At 32.0% G+C, this 22592-nt stretch overlaps 3 protein-coding genes across 5 annotated transcripts; 2 read left to right on the forward strand and 1 right to left on the reverse strand.

The window, feature by feature from the left end:
• The first annotated feature begins 5197 nt into the window (after positions 1 to 5197).
• Positions 5198 to 10838, forward strand: LOC123924540 (probable magnesium transporter NIPA3). 2 transcript variants are annotated; one of them, XM_045977468.1, is made up of 9 exons: positions 5198 to 5482; positions 5572 to 5628; positions 6716 to 6806; positions 6913 to 7073; positions 7157 to 7284; positions 7501 to 7638; positions 9810 to 9902; positions 10005 to 10125; positions 10209 to 10838. In XM_045977468.1, the coding sequence occupies exons 1-9, from the start codon at positions 5353 to 5355 to the stop codon at positions 10316 to 10318; spliced, it is 1029 nt and encodes a 342-aa protein (XP_045833424.1). In that variant the 5' UTR covers positions 5198 to 5352; the 3' UTR covers positions 10319 to 10838. The 2 variants fall into 2 exon arrangements, with proteins under 2 accessions (XP_045833424.1, XP_045833425.1); XM_045977469.1 differs by having other exon boundaries at positions 5343 to 5482; positions 6687 to 6806.
• Positions 10839 to 12316: 1478 nt separating this feature from the next.
• On the forward strand, positions 12317 to 15610 carry LOC123924159 (mitochondrial fission 1 protein A-like). Its single transcript, XM_045976944.1, has 5 exons — positions 12317 to 12531; positions 13590 to 13731; positions 13856 to 13977; positions 15068 to 15131; positions 15253 to 15610. Exons 1-5 carry the CDS (start codon positions 12430 to 12432, stop codon positions 15348 to 15350), a joined length of 528 nt encoding a protein of 175 aa, XP_045832900.1. The 5' UTR covers positions 12317 to 12429; the 3' UTR covers positions 15351 to 15610.
• Positions 15611 to 19028: 3418 nt separating this feature from the next.
• Positions 19029 to 22353, reverse strand: LOC123921852 (protein PATRONUS 2). 2 transcript variants are annotated; one of them, XM_045974550.1, is made up of 5 exons: positions 22196 to 22350; positions 22014 to 22103; positions 20023 to 20283; positions 19870 to 19898; positions 19029 to 19438 (listed from the first exon to the last, which is right to left on the reverse strand). In XM_045974550.1, the coding sequence occupies exons 2-5, from the start codon at positions 22081 to 22083 to the stop codon at positions 19244 to 19246; spliced, it is 555 nt and encodes a 184-aa protein (XP_045830506.1). In that variant the 5' UTR covers positions 22084 to 22103; positions 22196 to 22350; the 3' UTR covers positions 19029 to 19243. The 2 variants fall into 2 exon arrangements, with proteins under 2 accessions (XP_045830506.1, XP_045830507.1); XM_045974551.1 differs by lacking the exon at positions 19870 to 19898 and having other exon boundaries at positions 22196 to 22353.
• Positions 22354 to 22592: the final 239 nt, after the last annotated feature.

Genomic DNA, 22592 nt, shown 5'->3' on the forward strand with positions numbered 1-22592 from the left:
TTTTTTTGTATACATACAACCAATGTTATTAGGAGTATTTTCAATCAAAGAGATTAATCTGAATCACATAATATTGTGACCCTAATTATAAGGTAAACTAGAGAACATGATAAGGGACGTACTATTTTAGAGTTATAATTTCTACTTCAACTAATAAAAACATAATATAAATATTGAATCAATAGTTTTCTCATTATTTTCTTTTACAAATTTTGAAAACAGAACTAGTATTTTCAGAACTTTTGAAATCGTTGAAATATTGTTTTTATTTTTATAATTAAAAATGATGGATTCTTCTTAATTTGTCTTTCATCTTCTCTCTATTACGATTATTCACTACACGAACGAGTCTATTATCTCCGGTTAACAAATTAAAACCAACATAAATTTTTAAAAATGAAATATAAATATATTTTCAAAGAGTGTATATAATCCTACAAAGTTTAGTTTAAGCTTTAAGAATGTAACAAGGCAATTGCATAAAAAAAAATTGTAACAAGGCAATTTAATTAGTACTAGAATATTGAAATCTATACCTATATATAAAGAAGATAAAAAAAAATTGTGTAAACTTTTCATAATATCAACAATACCCTTGACTTTTTTTTTAGCTGCAAAAATATTTTACATAGCTTATGTTCATGGTTTTCTTTTCAATATTACTAAATGGATGATGCTAAAACAATGTCTTAAAAGGATAATAGTTTTTAAAATTTGATCTAAATTTTGTGAGACCACCATTTCCTTTAAGGTGTATCTTGCAATATGTGGAGAATTATTTGAGAACAAAAAATAGCAATGATATTGCTATGAGCAGAACTCATATCCAAATTGACGTTAAGTATTACTAGATGAGATTTTATAAACATACTAGAATTAACTCATTCTTATAAAATGAATTTGTAAGATGAGATTTTTGTATTGGAATCAACTTTATTTTTAATCTATGTGGGATTTAATTTTTCCAATACACACTCTCAAGAGCTTAGTGCAAGACTATAAAAATAGCGGGTGACCGATATCAGTAGGTTCTGATGTTATATTAGATTTTTATATTGAGTTTTTATTACAAAGTCAATTTGTAAGATAAGAGATGTCACTATTTATAAACTTTAGTTAGATTTTTTTTTTTTTGTGTCTAATAGCCTAGTGGTTAGAAATTCGACCTTAAAGGTGAATAAGTGGAGTGTCTAAAGTTCGAATCCCACCTTCTACATATAAAATGCGATATTTTTACCAACTGGTTTAAGCACATGGGGATAACTCTAGTTAGACTTTGTCTTTAATTTATACTTTAATTTATTAAAACTAAAAATTATGTATTGAACACAACCAATTTAAACTTTTAAAAAAGTTTAATAATGTTGATGATGAAGATTTTGAGAGAATAAAAATGAGAGAATCTTTAATGGTTTGTTTAGATGAGAGAAGAAAGTGAAAGGAAAGATTATTGAAGGAAAGAATGTGAGTAGAAAGTGAATGTAAAGTGAGATGATAATTTAGTTGTTTGGTATGATTGAAAGTGAGAAGAAAGTGAAAGAAAAGGAAGATAAACATTTATTAAATGACATAAATGTCCTTTGTATTAATTAAAAATAGAAAAATATTTACATAGCTAGCGTAAAAAAATGGCTGTATAAGTTTTTCGAAACACCATGTGACATACTCCCTCCGTCCCAAAATATAAGCAAATATGAGTCAAAAAAACTTGATGTACTTGGTTAAAGATTTGGACCAAATACATTCATTTTTGTTAACCTACTTTTGTTTATATTTTGGGACGAAGGGAGTAGAGTCTTTAGGTGTGGGACCCATGTCTGAAGCCTAATTGAAGAAAAACTGAGAATATGCACGGCATGATAGTAAAAAAATAAATGTTTCTGAGGGTGTTTTAGTCATTTTATCATACTAGAAGGCCAAAACAAGTTTTCAGCCCAACATTGGAAGAAAAGTTTTTAGGCGTGGGACCCGCCAAAATAAAACTTTCTTTCCTCTCTGACATGTATACCAAACGACGGAATCACGTTTATCAAGAAAATTTCAATCCTTCCAATTTTCCATTTCTTCACTTTTCCTAGAAACAAACAATACCTAAGTACCTTAAAAGTTAAAACTCGTGTGACAACTTGATAGTGAGGAAGAAGAAATTTGGATTTTTTTATCAAAATACTCCCGTAAAAACAAAATAATACCAACATGTCTTACTTTTTTGAAAAAAAATACCAAATTACCCTAATTTTTGGTGTGAGGTGAACGCTCCATCTAGAGGATAGCGTCCATGGGAAGGACGCGACATCCCCAATGCAGCATTTATAGGAAGGACGTGCCATTGGGAAGCTAGCGTTTAATTCTGGCATTTTTTTTAGAATTGACAGCAGTTTTTAACTGTTGCTTAGGGTTTAAACCGTTCCCTTAGACATAATATGCAACAGTTTAACCCGTATAGTGTGTATGTGGATTCGTTTAGATGATGAATCAAACAAATTTTATTTATTCACTAAGATCGGAAAAATTCTAAAATTTGTAGTCTATAACACATGAAAGTTGTAAAAAACTATCGAAATGAATAAATTGTTTTTTGAGCTATTTTTTTTTAAGAATCTTCTATCACAACATATATAGTGTGTCTGTTGATTCATTTAGGTGAGGAATCAAAAAGAAAAAAATATTATTCATTGAGACTGGAAAAATCTCATAATTCGTAGTATATAACCCACAAAAATTGTAAAAAAACTACCAAAATGAATAAATTGTATCGAATCATTTTTTTTTGAAGAATCTTTCATCCCAACACGTAGTGTGTCTGTGGATCCATTTAGGCGAGGAATCAAATAAATTTTATTTATTCACTAAGTCTGGAAAAATTCCAAAATTCGTATTCTATATATAACACACGAAAATTGTAAAAAACTATCAAAATGAAAAAATTATTTATGGAACCATGTTTTTTTTAGTCCTCCGGCAACCGTTAAAACCCATTGCCGATTCTCAAAACCGAAAAAAAAAAAACAAAAAACGCCAGAACTGAACGCTAGCTTCCCGATGGCGCGTCCTTCCTATGGACGCTATCCTCCGGATGGAGCGTTCCCCTCACACCAAAAAGTAGGATAGTTTGGTATTTTTTCAAAAAGGTAGGGTAGTTTGGTATTATTTTGTTTTTATCGAAGTTTTTGATTAAAAAAATCGAGAAATTTGATACAAATTGACTAAAATGTTGCATAACAAATGAAATATTTGATATTTTATTCGTCCAGTATGAGTCTGTCAATGAGTGAGTCTTTTATAAAAAGAATCTCTAAGGATTGACCATTTAAGATAATTAACTTTGTTGTAGGATTATTAAATGAAAGAGACATTAGTTGTTTAAAACTCACCCATGCAAATGAAAAGGTCGGAATTTGAATTCCAATCATATTTACTATCCAAAAATGGAAGGAAAAAATAAAAAAGTAATTAATTTTTCTTAAAGAAAATTGAATGCTAACATGATTGGGCTAGGACTTGATGTTGATGAGGAATGTTATATCAACATCAACCAACAATAATAAAACACGAATAAATGTTGACCTGACAAATAAATGTTGACCCCATGTTACACATTACATTTGTCTTTCATCGAATGATTTCCCATATGCTTCTTCTTACTTTTTTATTGGCCAGCTCAGGAATATGACACGTGTACAAGCTGTTCAATCTTGTGCATCACTCCACATGGTAAGCTTGCCCTGTACGTGCATTGCAGCCATACGCTTCATCACGTTCTCATTATTATTTTTGTTTAGATGAGACGATAAATTTTAAATATATCACGTAAAATTGACACATAAATAAAAAAAAAGTATGCCTTTCAATTTAAGACATCACAAATAGCTTATTCTTATTTTTGGATATATTTATGATGTGTTTGGTATATATATGATTAAAAGTACGATATCATTATCTTATCATTTTATGTGTTTCGTACACACTTGAAAGTGAAATAATAAGATATATTATATTGAAATTATGCTTGTAAACAATTTCATTTTTTTTCTTAAAAAAAAAACAATTACAGTTTATTTTAAATTCATTTTAAAATTTTTTGTTTGGAACATTTTTAAAATTTAATAAATTAACAAACAAAAAAAACTAATTTTTTAAAAAAGTAATTAAATAATTTTAGATATATATATATCCAAAAAAATTAAATGTTTTCTTTTTGGTATTAATCATCTTGTTCTTCGGCAAAGGACCCTGTAATTTACAAAGTTCAGCCGTGAGGTAAGTAAAATCTAGGCAAAAAAAAAATCACAAAAAATTGAACTCGAGTTTTCTTGAATGATTCGTTCTAACTACTTGAGTCTACTATCTTTTTTGAAGAAATAGTTGTTTTTAGTCAAAATAAAATAATCCCCTGAATTTAGCTCAATTGTAGGGATATTGTATTTCATATGAATGAGTCGGATTCGAGGTTTAGACATTCCACTTATTCATCTTAAATAATCTATAGGAAGTGTGATTTCATTTCAATATCTTATCCCAACTTGTAAACTCGGAGGTTCTACCACTGGACCAATCATACTCAGGAACAAGCAAAGATGTCACTGGTTAAGAGTTGGAGATTGTGCTTCATATTATTTATGCATTATCAATTCATTCAGACTTCTCCTTAGTTTCGATTTTATCGAAACTGGCTACTCCTTATGATATGCCACCTCAACCCCCGATATAAAAGCATATGAGGACATCTTCGACATTGTTGACGGAAACTCAGATAACCGGAATGATTGACCTTAATGCCTGCAACGAAGAACAAATAGAATTTGCTACAAAAATCAGGTCGAGATAGAAGACAACGCCCTTTTCCCTTCTTCCTTTTCAGGAGGGCAAATTTCTCCTATGGCCTTCACCTCCCGTCCGACCTGATAATAGAACCCAACGCCCTTCACATCTGTTCATTTAGTTGCGGGACGAAATTCGGTAGCCGCTGGCTCTGAATAATCAGTCCCGTAATAAATTCAACATTTCAATTAGTTGTTACAGTATCTGTTAGCGCGAGTGAGCGTTCCTGCTGCATCGACAATGATAAAGTTTTCAATTAATCGGTCTAAGCGTGAAATTTCTTGCCACTTGAGACAAAAATAAAAATAAAAAAATAAAAATAGTTGTTTAAAAAAATCAAGTGGGGCCCAAAAACGTGCTCACGGATAATTAAGTTGAGGTGTTCACACCCAATCATTTCCAGCAAATTCCATTGTGACAACGTACGGTACGAGCAATGATGATGATGATCTGAGGAACCTTTGTCTGTCTCAGAGTTCATCCATGAAGAAGAAGAGATCCAAATTCATAAGAAAGTAACAATTTTTCGAAATGGGTCTGTCTAAGGAGAATGTAACAGGTCTCATTCTAGCATTGATGTCAAGTTTATTCATTGGGTCAAGTTTCATCATTAAGAAACAAGGTCTTAGAAGAGCAGCTTCATTTTCTGGTGTAAGGGCTGGTTAGTATTTTTTGTTATTTCAATTTCATCTTTTGAAAGATGACCTTGTTTGTGTTGATTGTGACTCATGCATGATTTTGTTTTTGTAGGTGTTGGTGGGTTTTATTATCTATTGGAACCACTATGGTGGGTGGGAATGATCACAAGTAAGCTTTTTTTTTTGTTCTTCCTATGTTGTTTTGTTAAATAATTTTAGATTTTGTTTTGCTTCGATGGATTTTGTCTTCATTGTTGATTTTGATTTCATCAAATGAATGTATGAAATTAATTGGATGTTATCTCATTGATAGAGATGAGTTTTTGAATCCTGTTAGTTAGGTTTAAATTGATGTTTTTTTATTTTGTATTAACCCTCTGGTTCCCAGGGGAATGAGGTCCCGGTAATCTAGAGTTTGGCCGTGAGGTAAGTAAAGTTTGGCTAAGAATTCTTCCTACTAGGAATCAAACTATGTTAGTTTATGTATCATGTTAGTTAGGTTTGAATTAATGCTGTTTTGCTTTGATTGGTGGAATATTGGTATCTGGATTTAATGCTTCAAAGTCCAAATATGCTTTAGTGTTGTAGACTTGTAGTATTATACTATTATTATTGATTGATTGATTGTTAATAAGAATCTGCAAATTTTAGTATAGGCAAAATTACACCGGGAGTCTTTTAGTCTTTAAATTAATTTAAAGTTTCAAACAGATCATGCATCTTTTTTCGTGTCAAATTAGTCCTATTTTCATGTCAAATTAATCATTTATTGATGTTTAAAATTGCCAACAATGTTGACCAAACTTCATTTTTCATCTATATATGTTACCGAAAGTCTTACTTGATCATTCAAAAAGGTATATTACAACATCCTCAGTTCATAAAATAACATCTAAATTACATCATAATGAATGTTAGTATGTTAACATAATCGTTTTTAGTTTTTATCTAAGATTGTGACATCTTGTCGTCAATGGAGGTTTAACTATGATGCTAAGTGATGAAACATTCTTTATATTATATCATTCAATGATCATGTACACAAGTTTGTATCGTAAGTGGATTAAGAATGAAAATCAGTTCAAAGGTGTAAGCATTTCTAAAGATAAAGGACTAACTTGACACGAAAAAAGATAAAGAACTTGTTAAAGGACTTCTAATGTAGTTTTTGCCTTTAGTTTATTATCAAACTTTTTTCTCCCCTTTTGTCTATCTGATTACTTGCAGAATCTGTTTTTGTATGGTATCTTGTTCAGTGATTGTAGGAGAGGTTGCAAACTTTGTTGCATATGCTTTTGCTCCTGCTGTTCTAGTTACCCCTCTCGGTGCATTAAGTATTATTGTGAGGTATTCTTTGTCATAGTTTTCTTTCTCAATTGAATTACGATAGTATTGACTTCTAACTTTGATAACACGGATGCTTTTTCGATGATGTTTGCATGGTATCATTCAGTGCTGTTTTAGCTGACATTATTCTGAAAGAGAAGCTACATAAGCTTGGGATATTAGGCTGTATAATGTGCATTGCTGGTTCTATCATTATTGTTATTAATGCTCCTAAAGAGGAACGTATCACATCTGTCCTGCAGATATGGAATATGGCTACTCAACCAGGTAAGGATTCATCGCCTTTTTTTTTCGCCTTTTCAATTGCCATATATTATGGTTCTACTTTAACAGGTATTCTCTGCATGCAGCATTTCTAGCATATGTCGGGTCTGTAATAGTACTGGTCTTCGTTCTGGTTTTCCAGTTTGCACCAAGATGTGGACATACCAATGTGCTAATTTATACCGGCATTTGTTCGTTGATGGGCTCCCTCTCTGTAAGTAAACTCAGTACCGTCTTTTATGCTCACTCTTCTATTTAGTCGTCGTTTTAAGATTATTTTCACATGTCAAGAGAATAAAAATAAAAAATGTTACTTTTGATGAAACTATTTCTTTTTCCTATAACACCATTAACTAATATTATATCATTCCACTTATTTCTTTTTCCTACATGGTGTCTTATGCTTGTCAATTTACTGTTTTTTTGGCAGGTGATGAGTGTCAAAGCACTTGGAACTTCTTTGAAATTAACTTTTGAAGGGAATAATCAGTTAGTTTATCCACAGACATGGTTTTTCATGTTAATTGTAGCCATATGCGTCGTCATGCAAATGAATTATCTTAATAAGGTTTGTTACTTGACGACTAATTAGCATACTGGCCCCTTCCTTCCAATTGTTATTTGTTAGTATATAAGTAGAAAATCATTTCATCAGTTTTACGTTTTCCATCTATTCTATTTCGATCCACTCATTCTATAGGATCTCCAATTTTTTGGGGTAAAAGAATGGTTTATTAAAGAACGACGAGAAAACTAGGAAGGAGGGTATCAATGAGCATAAGAGGCTCAAAAATGAAAATATAACAAAGCTGGATAATGAATCTATATATCTAGGAGAATCCTAAGGCGTAGCGGAATTTTAACAGACCGCTGCTGGTCTGTGATATGCAATTTAGTACTAAGTGCTGTTAAATAACAGCTATAGCGCCATAGCATAGCGAAATTTGAACAAACTGCTATTTCCCGTGATCTGCAATTGATAATATTGAAGCAAGGTCATAAATGCAATCACATCCCATAGCACGTGTAAGGAAGTTAGGGCAGAGAAACCCTTTGAGAAATACACATTGGTTTTATTTTTTGTGATTTTTTTTTAATTCTTGAAGGTACCGTTGTGCTTAACAAGATTGAAGATAGTTTAGGATTATCATGTAATTTGTTGACCTTTCTTTTTGAAAAATTTCTTTTGTAATGGATGCATGCTAGATATTTATTAAGTTTTTTCTCGTAGTTTATTTTTGTCCTGGTCCTAGTTTATGATATATCTCGTAGTTTATTTTTGTCCTGGTCCTAGTTTATGATATACCACCCATTAATATGTGACGAATGGATTATTTAGTGCATTTCTAGAACTTGTGGACATCAATGCATCACTCATTCATGTCATAAAGTACTTGATGGAGTTCCACACTATTTCTATAGACTACATATCACGACTCTCTACTTTTATTCATGCTTGAGACCAGATATGTAAAGTTTGAGGAAAATGCACAGCAAAGGGAAAGTTGTGGAGAGAACCTATAGAATCTAGGAGTTCTTAACAATTGAGACAGAGGGTATGAATCGTATGTTCATTAAGATGCGAGTCATCACTATTTCTAGGTGAAAACTGGGGATCACACTATTCTCACATCATACTGCAGGTTTCAGAACTGGTATATCTTGATTTAATCTGGCATATTGGTAGAGATCAGCTATATGTAAAACAAGGCTCAAATTGGGTGGATGAAATAGAGAAATGCTTGAACCGTGATTTGTAGTTGCTGATTGCCTATCAATAAAAAGTAAAATTTCAACAGGCAGCGATAAGACCAGTGATATTCTTTAGTGGTGAATGTTAGGCCATGAAATGCGAACTATAGTATGGAAAAAGTGTTGTGGAGATGGGGGAGCTAAGGTGGATACGTATATATGCAGCATGCAAGAAAAAACAAAAAGACTATTAAGGAGTAATAACAAGTGAGTTTTACTTTGGGGAAAGTTGAATCGTTGGAGCGGTAACTATAAAGGAGAATACGACAAAAACTCGTCTAAATGGTGGTTAATACTTGTGGCTCCTGTTCTGGTTCCTGTCTAAGTGTTGGTTTATACTTGTAGTATTTGGTGCGCCGAGGAAAATAGACACACCAGGATGAGAAACATAAACCACTAGGGTGGGCCCAAACATAAGGCCAGACAATCTCTCACTTTAAGCCCCCAGCCCACCCCCACTCGATACGTAGCCCACTAATTTTATGGTCTCAACTCCATTTGACACCTAGCAAAAATTGTACAAATGAGGCCTCTTATGGTTTGTTCACTCTTGGGCCTGCCCTAACTTTAGGCCTCACTGTGCCTTGGCCATAAAATAATCATCACATTAACACCAATAACCGATGTCCGTGCCTGGTATCATGAATAGACGGTTTTGCAAAATATATATCTAATGGTCGATATCTTGTGAACATGTAAGACAAGATGCTACCATTTCATTTATGAGATACACTAGGGTCCTTCTTACGACATTGATGAAAATACTAGCATTAATGTTGCTAGATTATTGATACTAGAATCGTCCCCCCTTGACTGAGTGATCTATTGTATTCTGTGATGTGTGTCTGTGTGTTTCTCTTTTTCAAATTGATGCCTCAATTATATTCAATGGAAAAATAAAACAAGGCTCTAATTCAGATTTGTTTTGTGCATTATAAAGTTTGTTTGAAATACCAAATCAATTATGTTTCGCTAATAATATTTCAGGCTCTTGATACCTTCAACACGGCAATCGTGTCTCCAATATACTATGTCATGTTTACAACACTTACAATACTCGCCAGCGTAATAATGTTCAAGGTACTGTCAACAAGTTTTGCCATTTTACGTCAATGCATAAGATGTTACCGGTGTCTATGAATTTTACAAGAGTCTAATTACATTTCAAAATAATGCTTGCAGGATTGGGATGGCCAAAGTTTTTCAACTATTGTGTCAGAAATATGTGGCTTTATTGTCGTGCTCTCTGGCACAATAATGTTACATCTGACCAAGGACTTTGAAAGAAGCCATTCTTTTAGAGGTATGGTAAAATTTGATCATATGTTAGTTACGATTAACAGTTTGTTGTGTTCCGTTATTGAGCAGCAATTTGTTTTGTTGTAGGTGGCACACCTTCATCGCCTGGCACATTATCTGTCAGGCTTTATAACGGAAACGGAGACTTGTTACTTAAGGAAGATGAAGAAAATGAATCTCTTGAGATTAATTGCTAATAAAGGCAAGATTTATGTTAGATGGTTTTATATGACACAGTAAAGGTCTTAAATTAGGGGAATTTGAACCTTCCTCTAGAAAAAAACGAATGAGGAATCCCATCACATGTAGACATAGAAAGATGGGAGGTTTCCGAAGCTATTCTTTAATGGATTTAATTGATACACACCGAAAGTGTAAATTTTTTACTGTCAATCAATCATAACCGTCAGATAAATAATGTTTTTAAAACTTCAATCATATCTACCTTAAAAGTAATATAAATGATAGTTTATGATTGGTTGATAGTGTTAAAGTTTTTACACTGACAGTGTATCAAAATTAATCTATTCTTTCATTTTGAGCATATCAGGAATTATATCGACATAATTTTTTTGGTTTGGAGTTTGCAAGGTGCATATTGTACAGTGCCCTCAGTTGATTGTGTTAGATAAGGTCATTGGATTGAGATTAGTTCTCTCTTTGTGAGGCTCTTTTTACATGAATGAAGAAAGTGAGGATATAGATTAGTTTTTCTGAGAACCATCTAAATGGTGATTTTGTTTTGGTTTTTATAATATTTATTTGTTTTGCAATTTAACTTAGCATACAAAATTCATTTGTGGTTTGTAAGTAGAAAGATGTACATGGAACTAACTTAGATTTTTATTTATTTTTTTAAATTGTAGTTTCCTATGAATATGAGAAATTATATTCTCATTTGTAAACATGTTCTTGTTCTTACATTTTGTGCAAGTAGATGTATGTTAGGAACCATATAAGGGATCTTCAAAGCTTTAACTTCTTTGAAGAATCCAAGATCCACAAAAGGGTAATCATGATAGTTAAGGATCATGCAATTTCCATACTCCTTCCTTAGTTGTCTCTTTTCTTTGTATCAAATTGTCCTATTGATAATATTGTCTATGGAGAAGACAAATATTATATTTTTATACATTCGAACGTCCAATAGGAATCATTTATTCCTCCATATCATATCATTAAAGTGGAGATAGTGAGATGATTTTGCGGAATACATGGTTGATATTGAATGACACTGTAAAGTGCATGTCCTATTTTCTCAATATAATATTGGTTTGTTGTGGATGTTAAATGTTTCGTAGACTATCATAAAAAAACGTTCCCTCATCAACCATAAAAAAAATGTTTCATAGATAATTTTACAAAATATGAGGGTTGGGTGGGAATGAATTAGATAATCGCGAATTAATATATGAAACAAAAAAAAGATTAAAATTCACTTTTGATCTCTTTATTTAAAAAAAAAATGAAGTTTTGAAACTATTTTAATAATCGACCCGTTTTTTATTTTATTTAGAATTTTAATTCTCATTTCATTTTCATGCCACTTTTTGATGATGTAATTTATTCATTTATGACATTTCATCACTTAATAGACATATTTTTACTAAGATAGATATTCAATGTGGACATATTTTTCATTCTTAATAAAAATAAGCATTGTCTCATAGGTGTAGCTCAAATAACAGTTAACAGGAATATTGGAGTGATTGGGGTTCGAACTTCAGATTCCACCTTTCTCCACATTTAAATGTTAGTTTTTACCATTAGGCTACTTGTCAAAACAAATAAAGATTTGAACGAATCATTTAAGATAGTTAAAACTTTGGGTAAAATAATTTTTTATTACCTCTTGATGAATTTTTTTCCACCCGAACTGCCTAATCTAGTTTGATCTTCCCTAATAAATTCAGTGTCAATCAACACTGAACCAACTAATAATCTCTACCAAATTCAATGTCAATTATCATTGGATCAACTAATAATTGGATCAACTAATAATTGATCGATGAAATTTTGAATTAAACAAACCTTTTCCTCAAAAGTTTGATTAAAAACCAGTAATTATTATATTGAGAAGTGGTTTATTCAAGAACAAAATTTAGGTTAATTTTATTAGTAGTTTTTGTAAATTAAAAATTGAATAGTTTTAATTAATTAATTAATTAATCCGTATTATTAGCATTACCTTAACGAGTAAGAGACTGCGTGTGAGAGAGTCCAAGTCGGTGTGACAACAAAACTTAAACGAAAGAGAGCGAACAAAGCGTTCTGTGGTGTGCTCTGAAATTCAATCAAACAAATTTCAATGGCGAAACTTGAAGCGAAGTTAGGAATGATCGTTGACAAGGTCAATCAATTTTTCTCCGGCAACGACCTTCTTCCCTCCTGCGATCCCGATATCGTCGCTGTACGTATTCACTACTCTCTCTTTCAATCTTACGGTTTCTGTTCATTCCTCACTTCAATTCAATTTCTAACCGTTTTTGCATCATTCAAACCTAATTTCTTTCAGATTTTGTTCCTTATATGTGCATAAACAAGCTCAATTTTGAACCTATAATAGTAGTTACATTACATCGACTTGCAGAAAACTGAGAATTTAGGTCCAATTTGGATTAGTTTCTAGCTTATGGAAGCTTCATAATTCAAGTTAGTTTATAATTTTTTGTTTATAGAGAATTTAAAATGAAGAGAATCTAAAGGTGAGAACTTATTATTATGATGGATGATGATATTGAGATGCATAAACATAAGTTAATTTCAATTTATACAAGAGGCTATTGTTTGAAAAACTTTTGTTATGACAATTTCATGTATGTTTCTTGTCAAGTTTATTTAGACTAGGAGTCTATTTCGATTGACTTATTTGAGTTTAGATACTGGCATAAGCACTTGCGAGACTGTGAGTGAGAGAGAGAGCTTATAAATAAATCACTTCAGGATGGCTTATGAAAACAACTTATAAAATGAAGAAGCACAAACACACCGACACAAAACACTTGCGAGACTGTTTGAATTATGTCATTTTTTCAAATTATTATCGGTGTCAGTGTCCATATCATTATCCTTGCTTCATAGCTTATAACTTATATGAAAATAGTTTGACTATTTTGAGTCCGTTTGGATTGGCTTATTTTTTTAACTTATGCAAATAAATAAGCTTTTATGTATTATTATAAGCTTGTCAAAGTAGTTTGTGAAAAAACAGTTTACGAAGATACAATTTTCGTTAGTGAGAACTTATGAATTAACATAAAAGCTTATTTATATGCATAAGTTGTTTTGCATAAGCTTAAAAATAAGCCAATCCAAACGGGTTTGTCTTTTGTTATAGAAATAGCTTAATTAATACATAAGTACTTGTATGATAAGCACTTCATTAAGATGTTTATCCAAACAGGGGCGTGATTCTATCCCTTACCTTTTGTTTTGCTGCTTTTTAATTTGATATGTGTATATCTCTAGGGATGTGAAAGAGAGGTTGCTGAGGCAGAAAAACTACCCTCCTCTGATGAGGCTCTGCAAGAATCTCTCTTGCGTTTATCATGGGCTCTTGTCCACTCAAAGCGTCCAGAAGATGTGCAGCGTGGAATAGCAATGCTTCAAAGTAAACCACAACTTCTGTATCTCACTCTTTTACTTAACATGCAAGTGTATATGTATTCAGCAGGGTAATACTGTTGTTATCTATGTGCAATTATGTTGATAATAAAATTACATGTGTATGGCAGCATCAATACCTAATGCAGCTGAGCCGCTGCGGCAAAGGGAGAAGCTTTATCTTCTGGCTGTTGGATATTATAGAAGTGGTGACTATTCAAGGAGTAGGGATCTTGTTGAGACATGCCTAGAGGTATGGTTTTCTCCCTTTGGTCTCACTGTTACTTGGTTATCTAGAGAAATATCAAAACTGAACCTTCCACCCCTCTTAAGTTTTTAACATCCTAGTCCTACACTTCATCCCCTTTTTAACTATAGTAGTTTAATGATTTCATCAATTTTTTTATTTTTTTTTGGTAGAAAAAATCACATCTTTGTGTTTTCTTCCATTGTTTTACATAATGTTCCCTAAATCTATGACTGGGAAACTGGGTGTGTTTACTTTCTAACAATATTTTCAATTTTTACTTTATATGTCGGTGGATGGATGACATTTGGTTATGGATTTTCCTTTTTAATTGTGTTGGTTTGAAAATGATAGCTAACTAGAAAGAAAAGAAAAATCTAAATGTTTTGAAATTTTATTCTTCAGAATTTCCAAAATTATTCAATTTATTTTTAAAATGCACTTCCAAAAACTTTCATAATGTCTTCTCTAATAAACGACCCCAAGTTGTATAAGGTGTCCCTAGCACAGATTTGTGAACCTTAAATTTTAGTGTGTAACTAGTTGACGTCTCTATCCTGCCTGTATCTTCAAAAACATCATATTTTGAAAAGGTATTCGACTTCTGTAAATGCATTTTCTGTACATATTACTTTAACACTGTACATATTACTTTAACAGTTTGTAGGAATAAGATAAGATTTTGTAAATTTTGTTGTTTATTACTAGGAGTTAGGACTCTTCTCACTTGGTATCTCTACTAATCAAAATTTAATGAATAACCTTGAACATTTCCATTAGTGTTCGACACTGGTTTGAACTCTCTGAAATATGGTAGCTTACCACAAGAATCATGTGCATCACTTTTATCCTCTTTTCTTTTTCATATACTAGAGTCTTTTGCTCACTGTTTATTTGAAATTTATAGAGGAAAAATGACAGAGATCCATAAATTTTGGATATTTTTTATACTCTTTCAAAATTCAACAATTAATTCCAAGTGAGGAGGAAGTACATGATCAAATTTTTCATTCCAATCCAAACCTATTCATTAACACCAGTACAACACAGACACAGTATCATTTAATATCACATTGTTACATTTCTTCTTCTGCAGATTGCACCCGACTGGAGGCAGGCATTGACACTTAAGGAGGCGACTGAGGAGCGAATAAAAAAAGGTTCTCTTCGATTATTGATGTTTCCTAAAGCATTTTCTCTCTTATCATGTTGAGACCAATAGGAAGGGACTTGAGTTGGGCTCTAAATAACACTAACATTGTTTCTATTCCTCCATTGTAGATGGTCTCATTGGGATAGGCATTGCTGCAACTGCTGCTGCAACTGCTGTTGGACTGATTGCAGGTGGGATTGCGGCAGCCGTTTCTCGTAAAAGGTGATAGAATCCTTTCTATTAAGCATATGATCGCAGATGACATGTAAGAACAAACAGTATGATACTGTGAATTTGCTGCATCTTACTGCTTTTAAAGGAGGGAACAAACAATGATGTGTACAAAGTGGTGGAGATAATATCCAAGTACTAGCTAGACTAGATAAGAGATATGTTGTGTGTTTCATGTTTTAAAAAATTCTGTATTTGTCTTCTTTGTTGTTGTTGTCTCCATCTTTCTTACGATGCAATCCTTTTTTGACCAAATGCGAATACTTGCATTGAATCTTTGATATATGTTTGCATACAAAAGGAATAATATTGTTCAATTAGCAGAGAAAGAAATTCCTAATTTTTCAAAATCATAGTTTTGAAGGAAACTTTTCACCTGGAGAAAAATTATGATACCAAGATTTAGGCACTTCCTTTAGGGGCTTCCTTGTAGCTTACAAGAATCGACAACAAAAAAAAAAGGAATAAATTGGATAATTAAACGAAGGGGACCTTTCGTAGCACCTCAAAGTACATTAGCCAATATAAAGCATGTAGGAAATTATTGTAGAATTACATCAACCTAATCCCTTGGATTAATAATATTTTAAAATGATCTCTCAAATTGTGAAATGTGTAATAAAATGTGTCTCTCTATTGGTATTTATATGTACTATAATGACATTAAGCTTATAATTTCAAATGCAATTAAAAGTACATGAATTATGTAAGATACATTTGATAACAACTTCAGAAAGAGAGACGAATTTGATTAATGTTTTATGATTTTAGGGATTATTTTGAAATATTGATGATGTTGAGTAAGTTGATATGATTCTACAATTTAAGGGAGTATTTAGTATTTACTCAAATGCGTTTGTGGAGAAAGAGAGACGAATTTGATTAATTCGTTTGTGTTGTGTACATAGCATTAAGAATTGCTCAAATAAAATAAAATCCTACATTATCTATTTATACCATTATAAAATGTGGACGATTTTCTTTCCTAAAAAAAACATCTCATATGTTTCCTTTTCTCTTATCGTTTTTGTAAGAATTTAATTTATATGCACCGTCGGTGTAAAGTTATTTTGCACATGCATCCAATAATATACCGACACATCATGTATGGTAATTAAAAACACATGATGTGTCACATTCATTAAATGATGTGGCAACGTGTTATTGGATGCATGTGTAAAAAAATGTTACACTGACGGTGTACAGCAATTAAACTCTTTTTGTAATTAAATGCATATATTCGTCACTCATTTTTAAATTCGTACAATAAGATATGATTGACTATTAATATTAGTAAATGTGTTGACACGTAATTTTTTTTTGCAATGATGTTGACACGTAATTTTGTTCGGGCAAATTCTGTATTTTTTAAGTATATAGTATAAAAAACAGTAACATAAGAATAATGAGTTGGACATATTTTAATCCTTTATTTACTTTTTTCTTATTTTCGTTCAGTTTTTCTTCAAATATCTTCCATAAAGAACGATGTATAGAAGCACTTATTTTAACACCCTTTAAATGAAAATAATAAATCAATACCAATCTTGCATCATAGAAAAAAAATGCACTGACCTTAAAATCCATTATAATCATATCATATCTAGATAATGATAAGTCATCAGACACAATGTCCTTGACGAATCAGACGTACCACTACAGTACAATAATCTTTCAGACTACTCAATTAACTTAAAAGATTCGTAAAACAACGGAGAAAAAGAAAAGGAGGCTTGATAATATTGATAATAACCTTTCTTTGTTTTTGTTGTTTTCTTGATAATACTTTATTTGTACGTGTTTAAGAAGTTTTCATCACCTTAAAAGAATGATTTTCTTAAGACATTCTTAAATAAGTTTTTGACATTTACAATTGTCTTTTACACAGTTTCATATTATACAATTGTTGAATAATCAACTCATTATCAATGTTGTCGAACACACAATTCAGTTATGAATGACAGTAAAATATTAATGATTCTCAATATAATGTAGGAGACAATGGGTTGAATAATCAATTCATTATCATGGATTTTAAATACATTTCTCTTTATATTTTGTTGAGAATATAAGCACCGATAGTATATTACTTAAAATTTAAAACAAGCATAACAAATAAATTATGAAATCTATACCTAAAGTTGTGTGTATTAGTATATTAGTATTTCCTAAGATATTTATCACTTGTTTGCTATAGCCTAGAGGATAATTGTTTTTAGCATGCTACTAACATGACCTATGTTCTATACGGCTATACCTTTTAAGAGACTTTTAATTTTAATTCTAAGATTTGATATAAATAATAATAATATTATATTATATTATGACACCACTTGCACACAAAATAAAATTTCACAATAGCAAGTTTTGTCACAGAATGAAAGTGAGAGGTTTCAATGTGGAAAAAAGTGAATTATAGGTTGGAACTTAGAAGTATTGAAATGGTTCATACTAAGTGCACCCTTGAAATCCAGAGGGTTCACTTGCATCCCTTGAGATGAGAGTAACCTTACATAGCCCTCCTTCAGCTAGAAGGGGAGCGGAAGCGTATTCTAGTCGAAATAGTCCACTTCGTTGCTCATAAATTGGAAGACCCTCGGCAGCCACAAGGTCCAATTTATGATCAAGCACTACGCCTGGTATGGTACGAACTCGAGATAGATGACAAGACCAACCAGGATCAACAGTGGAGTAATTCGCTTAGGGAAAACCCCGAGAAATACAAATCCATTTTTGGCTTTTATAAGTCGGGGCTCCGCCCCCGGGTATGCATATCTATAGCCGTTAACACTCCAATCAACCAAAAGAAAGAGAAATAATATTCTCCCAGTTCTTTTTTAAGCGTTTTTAGACTGTGTTAATATTAATAAGATTTCATCTTTAATATATTTTATCATGCTCTTTATATAAAAAAATATAAAGAAAAAGGAATAGATATACATGGTATTTTTTATTTTTTTTTATTTATCTAAGCTATTGTTGAGAATGTATTTTTAAAAACACTTTTTTCTCTTGTTTTCCGTATACTAGAGTCTTTGGTTTACTGTTTATTTGAAATTTTGTAGAAGAAAAAAATGACAGATTCACTGTCAATAAATTTTGGATGTTTTTTTAATACTCTCTCTAAATCCAACAATTATTTCCAAGAGATGATGATATCATTCCATTTTTTCTTCTGGAGATTGCACCCGACTGGAGGCAGGTATTGTCACTTAAGGCGTCGATTGATGATCAGACAAAAGGTTCCCATCATCAATTATTTATGTTTCCTCGCGAATTTTATTCCCTTCTAAGTTCTAACATAGTTTCTATTCCTCCATTGTAGGTGGTGTCGTTAACTTGCTAACCATTGTTGGAGTTGTTGCTGGACTGGCTACAGGTCGTATCGCAGAAGCTATGTCTCGTAAAATACTACATATATTATCGCTGATGATATATATGTAAAAGGAAACTTATATGAATGATACTGTGAATTTGCTGCATCTTAAAGGAGAAAACAAACAATTATGTTGTGTGCTTTCATGTTTTTAAAAAACTTTTATGTGCTTTTTTGTTGACTCCATCAATTTTTCATATGATGCAACTGTGTTGATCAAATACAAATTCTATTGGTATACCTGCGTTCAATATCTGAGATATGTTAGCATACTTCACCGCGGATGAACTCCTAATATTTGTGCAAGATATTTACATATATTCAGTAAAGAAAGAAATTCCTACGTTTTCAAAACATGTATTGCCGTCATATTTTGTTATAGATACATCTCCGAAGGGGTGCAAAAACTTATCGAATAACATTGGCAATCCACTACATATGTACATTGTTAAAACAGCCTGAAATTTATTCACATAAATGGTTCATGCAGCAGTAGTATTAGAAACTAGATGTTACACATCAATTTCTTCTTTCGGGACAAACTCCACGTCTTTAAATTGCCATGCTAAGGGTGACGATGGTGGAGAATCATGTGATAATGGAGAAGGAGGAGGAGAGTTCCACTGCTTTGGATTGTCCAACCAGACAGAAAAATCGGACATTGGCCGTTCCACTGGTTCTGGGTAGCATCGAGGGGAACCGGGAACCTAAAACCATAAGAAAGAAAAATAAGGAGAAAACAGAAGATCAAATGATGGATCAAATAATGGTGTTACTTCATCTTAAATCTAGTGGATAATTAAAAGCTTCAACCGAAATTTAGCAACAAATGCAGTTATTTTTATTGTATGGAAAAATGAAATAGCATGCAATAAGAGAATAATGGACATGCCCGGTAGTGCAACTGCAAACAAGTTTTACACTAAATACCAATGAAAATCCAGCATTTTGCGATTATTTTTCAATAGCAGTTACAAAATGGATTTACGTGGTAAAATCACGAGTTTTCATTGGATGTTAATGTAAACAATTGACTAAAAATGAAAATCCAGCATTTTTCCGTTATTTACGTGGCAAAACCATGAAATCTCATTCAATGACTTGTTTGTAATAGTATCACGATTCACGAGTACAATACCTTTATCTGCTCTAGAATAGGTATGCCATCTGCACGGATAAAATGCGGTTAGGAGATTTATCAACATAAAGTAAGAAGCATATAACTTCTGAAGAACACATTACAGCATATAATAATGCACCAAATACTGAAGAAATAGCTAGATAGTTTTACCATCTGGAGGAAGAACAGCCTCAAGATTGAAATTAACCATTGCAGCTTTCTGGGACTCAATGCACTTTGTATGATTGTGTGAGAACATTTCCTCCTTTATATTAATCTCTTCCTTAGGTAAATTCTTTTTCCTAGATGAGGCTTCAGGTTGAATTGATTTTTTGTTTGTGATATCGTTTAGTGCCTTTCGACCTCCCATCCCTGAACCGCCTTTCTTTCCATTTGTCTTAGAAATCTTTGACTTGACATTCGATACAGCATCTAAATCCCAAGCAAAGAAAAAGGAGAATAGAACACAACCAGATTAATAAGATGAGTACATTAAATACAGTTAGTTTTGTATAAATTTATAAAGTACTTGCGGAGAAAGGAATATCAAAAGGAGTTTTTTTATACGATTGGTTATAAAAAGTTATTTTATTTAAGAAATTTCACAATTTATCTTAAATTTGGATTTGGCCAATTTACCCCTACAAAACCAGCTTGTTCGCAACTCTTTATCAACTCATTTTTAGGTTATATTTCATCAAATAGGGAACTCTTAACACACCCTTTGCCCCCAGGACTAGATATCTAGAGCACAACCCGAGTGGTCCGATAGCAGGTGGCCTAATGAATCTTAGATAGGCTCGGATACCTTCTTTTTTTTTAAAGTAAATGTATTAACAAGCCGCTATCAAGCACAAGGGAGTGCAGGCAGCAGCAATAAACCAGGTTACAATAACAGTTCAAAACTGTTGACGCCCAACAAAACCAGGAGAAACTAAAACTAAAAAGCACAGCATAAAAACAGATGCCACACGAAAAACAAAGGCTGCTAAAATCTCCAAATAACAGAATTTTACTCAAACATATTAAGCCAAAACCTCAAACTCCGAAAAACAGCCGGCAAACAATTTACTCAAACAGACCCTAATTCACTAAAAACTGCAGCACTCCGAACCACGCTGCAGCACCAACAAGCAAGACTTCCCGCAAATCAAAAAACAACATATATCATACTCTTCTAATCCTTTTAACAGATAATTTTACAATATGTGGAGCATTTCCAGCCTTCCAGGTGAATTCCAAGATGAAAATAGTGGGGGTTGTGTTATAAATTTGTAGGCTTATCTCCACTATTTTAAACATATCGCAGGCTTATCTCCTTAAACCTAAACATGCAGGAGGGTTTGAGAACCATTTAGAAATGGGGTAATTTAACCCAGCCAATTCCAAGAAAGGATTTTTTTCACGTTCTAGTATGTCTTCGATCCAAACAGTTTTATCTTGAAAAAAAAAATTCCTTGAAAAATCATTTGATTACTAATCTTCCAAATTGCCCAGATACAAGCAAACAAAGTGAGCTAACTATTTCCCCAACACTCTTCCACCCAGCACTAACCCTATAAAATTACATAAGTGACAACTACTAGTCTTTTCCAATAATACAACTACTAGTCCTCAAAAATCAAGTGACTCACCAATTCAATTGAGCGGCAATCTGCAGCAGAACATAATTATCAATCCTCGCCAATGATCCTCCGCTTAACTAGAATGTCTTTTGTTGGAATTCGATTTTAAACCAACTTCTTGACAAACACAGTCAGTCACCTTCAATAGAAGGAAACTATGCCAAATATTTTGATTAAACTCCTCTCCTTCTCCAACAACGTCCGACCCTCTGTAAAATCCAATATACCGACTTTACATTATACAACCCCAAATGCTCCTCCTTCCAAAAAAAACCTATCTCTCTCACACTCTCTAAAATTAACCCCTTCCTACTCAATAACTAATTGCAATAATATCTTAGGTTTTTATATTAAGTCTAACTCGTCCTTACAAAATCAATCTAAATTCGAAACCCAATAGTTTTCTCTTTTTTCTGAACCAGTTGATTTTTTGACAATGTTACAAAATCCTTTTTTTTTTTTTTTTTCATTTCTAGTGAAATCATTAGGATAACGATATTATTGATGAGCAAAAAGATAATTAATAACAAAACTTACTTTTAGGGTTTTGAAGATCCAAGTTATCATCTTTAATCATCAAGCGACCAGGAGCAACAAATTTAGCCATAATAGAGCAAAGATTGGATACTGAAAAAACTCAACACAAATTACAAAATTATTTTTTTCAGATTAAATGATAAATTAAACAAGAACTTGCAATGAGTAACAAAAAAGAAAACCTTAGATTGAATGTTCTGGGGTTTGGTTATGTAGCGGTGAGAATTGAGAAATGAAGATGCCGAAGAAGAAGAAGCAAATACCGTTTGATTTGAATTTCAGTTATGAGATTTATAGGCGAAACAATTAAGTTCAATTTATCACTAAATAGAAAACAATTAAGTTCAATTTTTTTATTTTTTTATTTTTTGCAATTTTTGTTTTATTTAATGGGTGAATTTTTAGATGACTTTCAATTTTCTTCTAATCTCTCTAAATGCTTTCTAGTAGTGATCTAGTTCATTATAGTGACAAGTGGAAATTTATAATCATATTTAATGTTTATTTTTTAATGCATATGATAAATGTATGGTAGTGTGAAATAAGTTCTATAAATGTCAAGGTTACACATAAATATGA

This window comes from Trifolium pratense, linkage group LG4 (genome assembly GCF_020283565.1).
Source record: "Trifolium pratense cultivar HEN17-A07 linkage group LG4, ARS_RC_1.1, whole genome shotgun sequence".
NCBI classification, from domain to species: domain Eukaryota; kingdom Viridiplantae; phylum Streptophyta; class Magnoliopsida; order Fabales; family Fabaceae; genus Trifolium; species Trifolium pratense.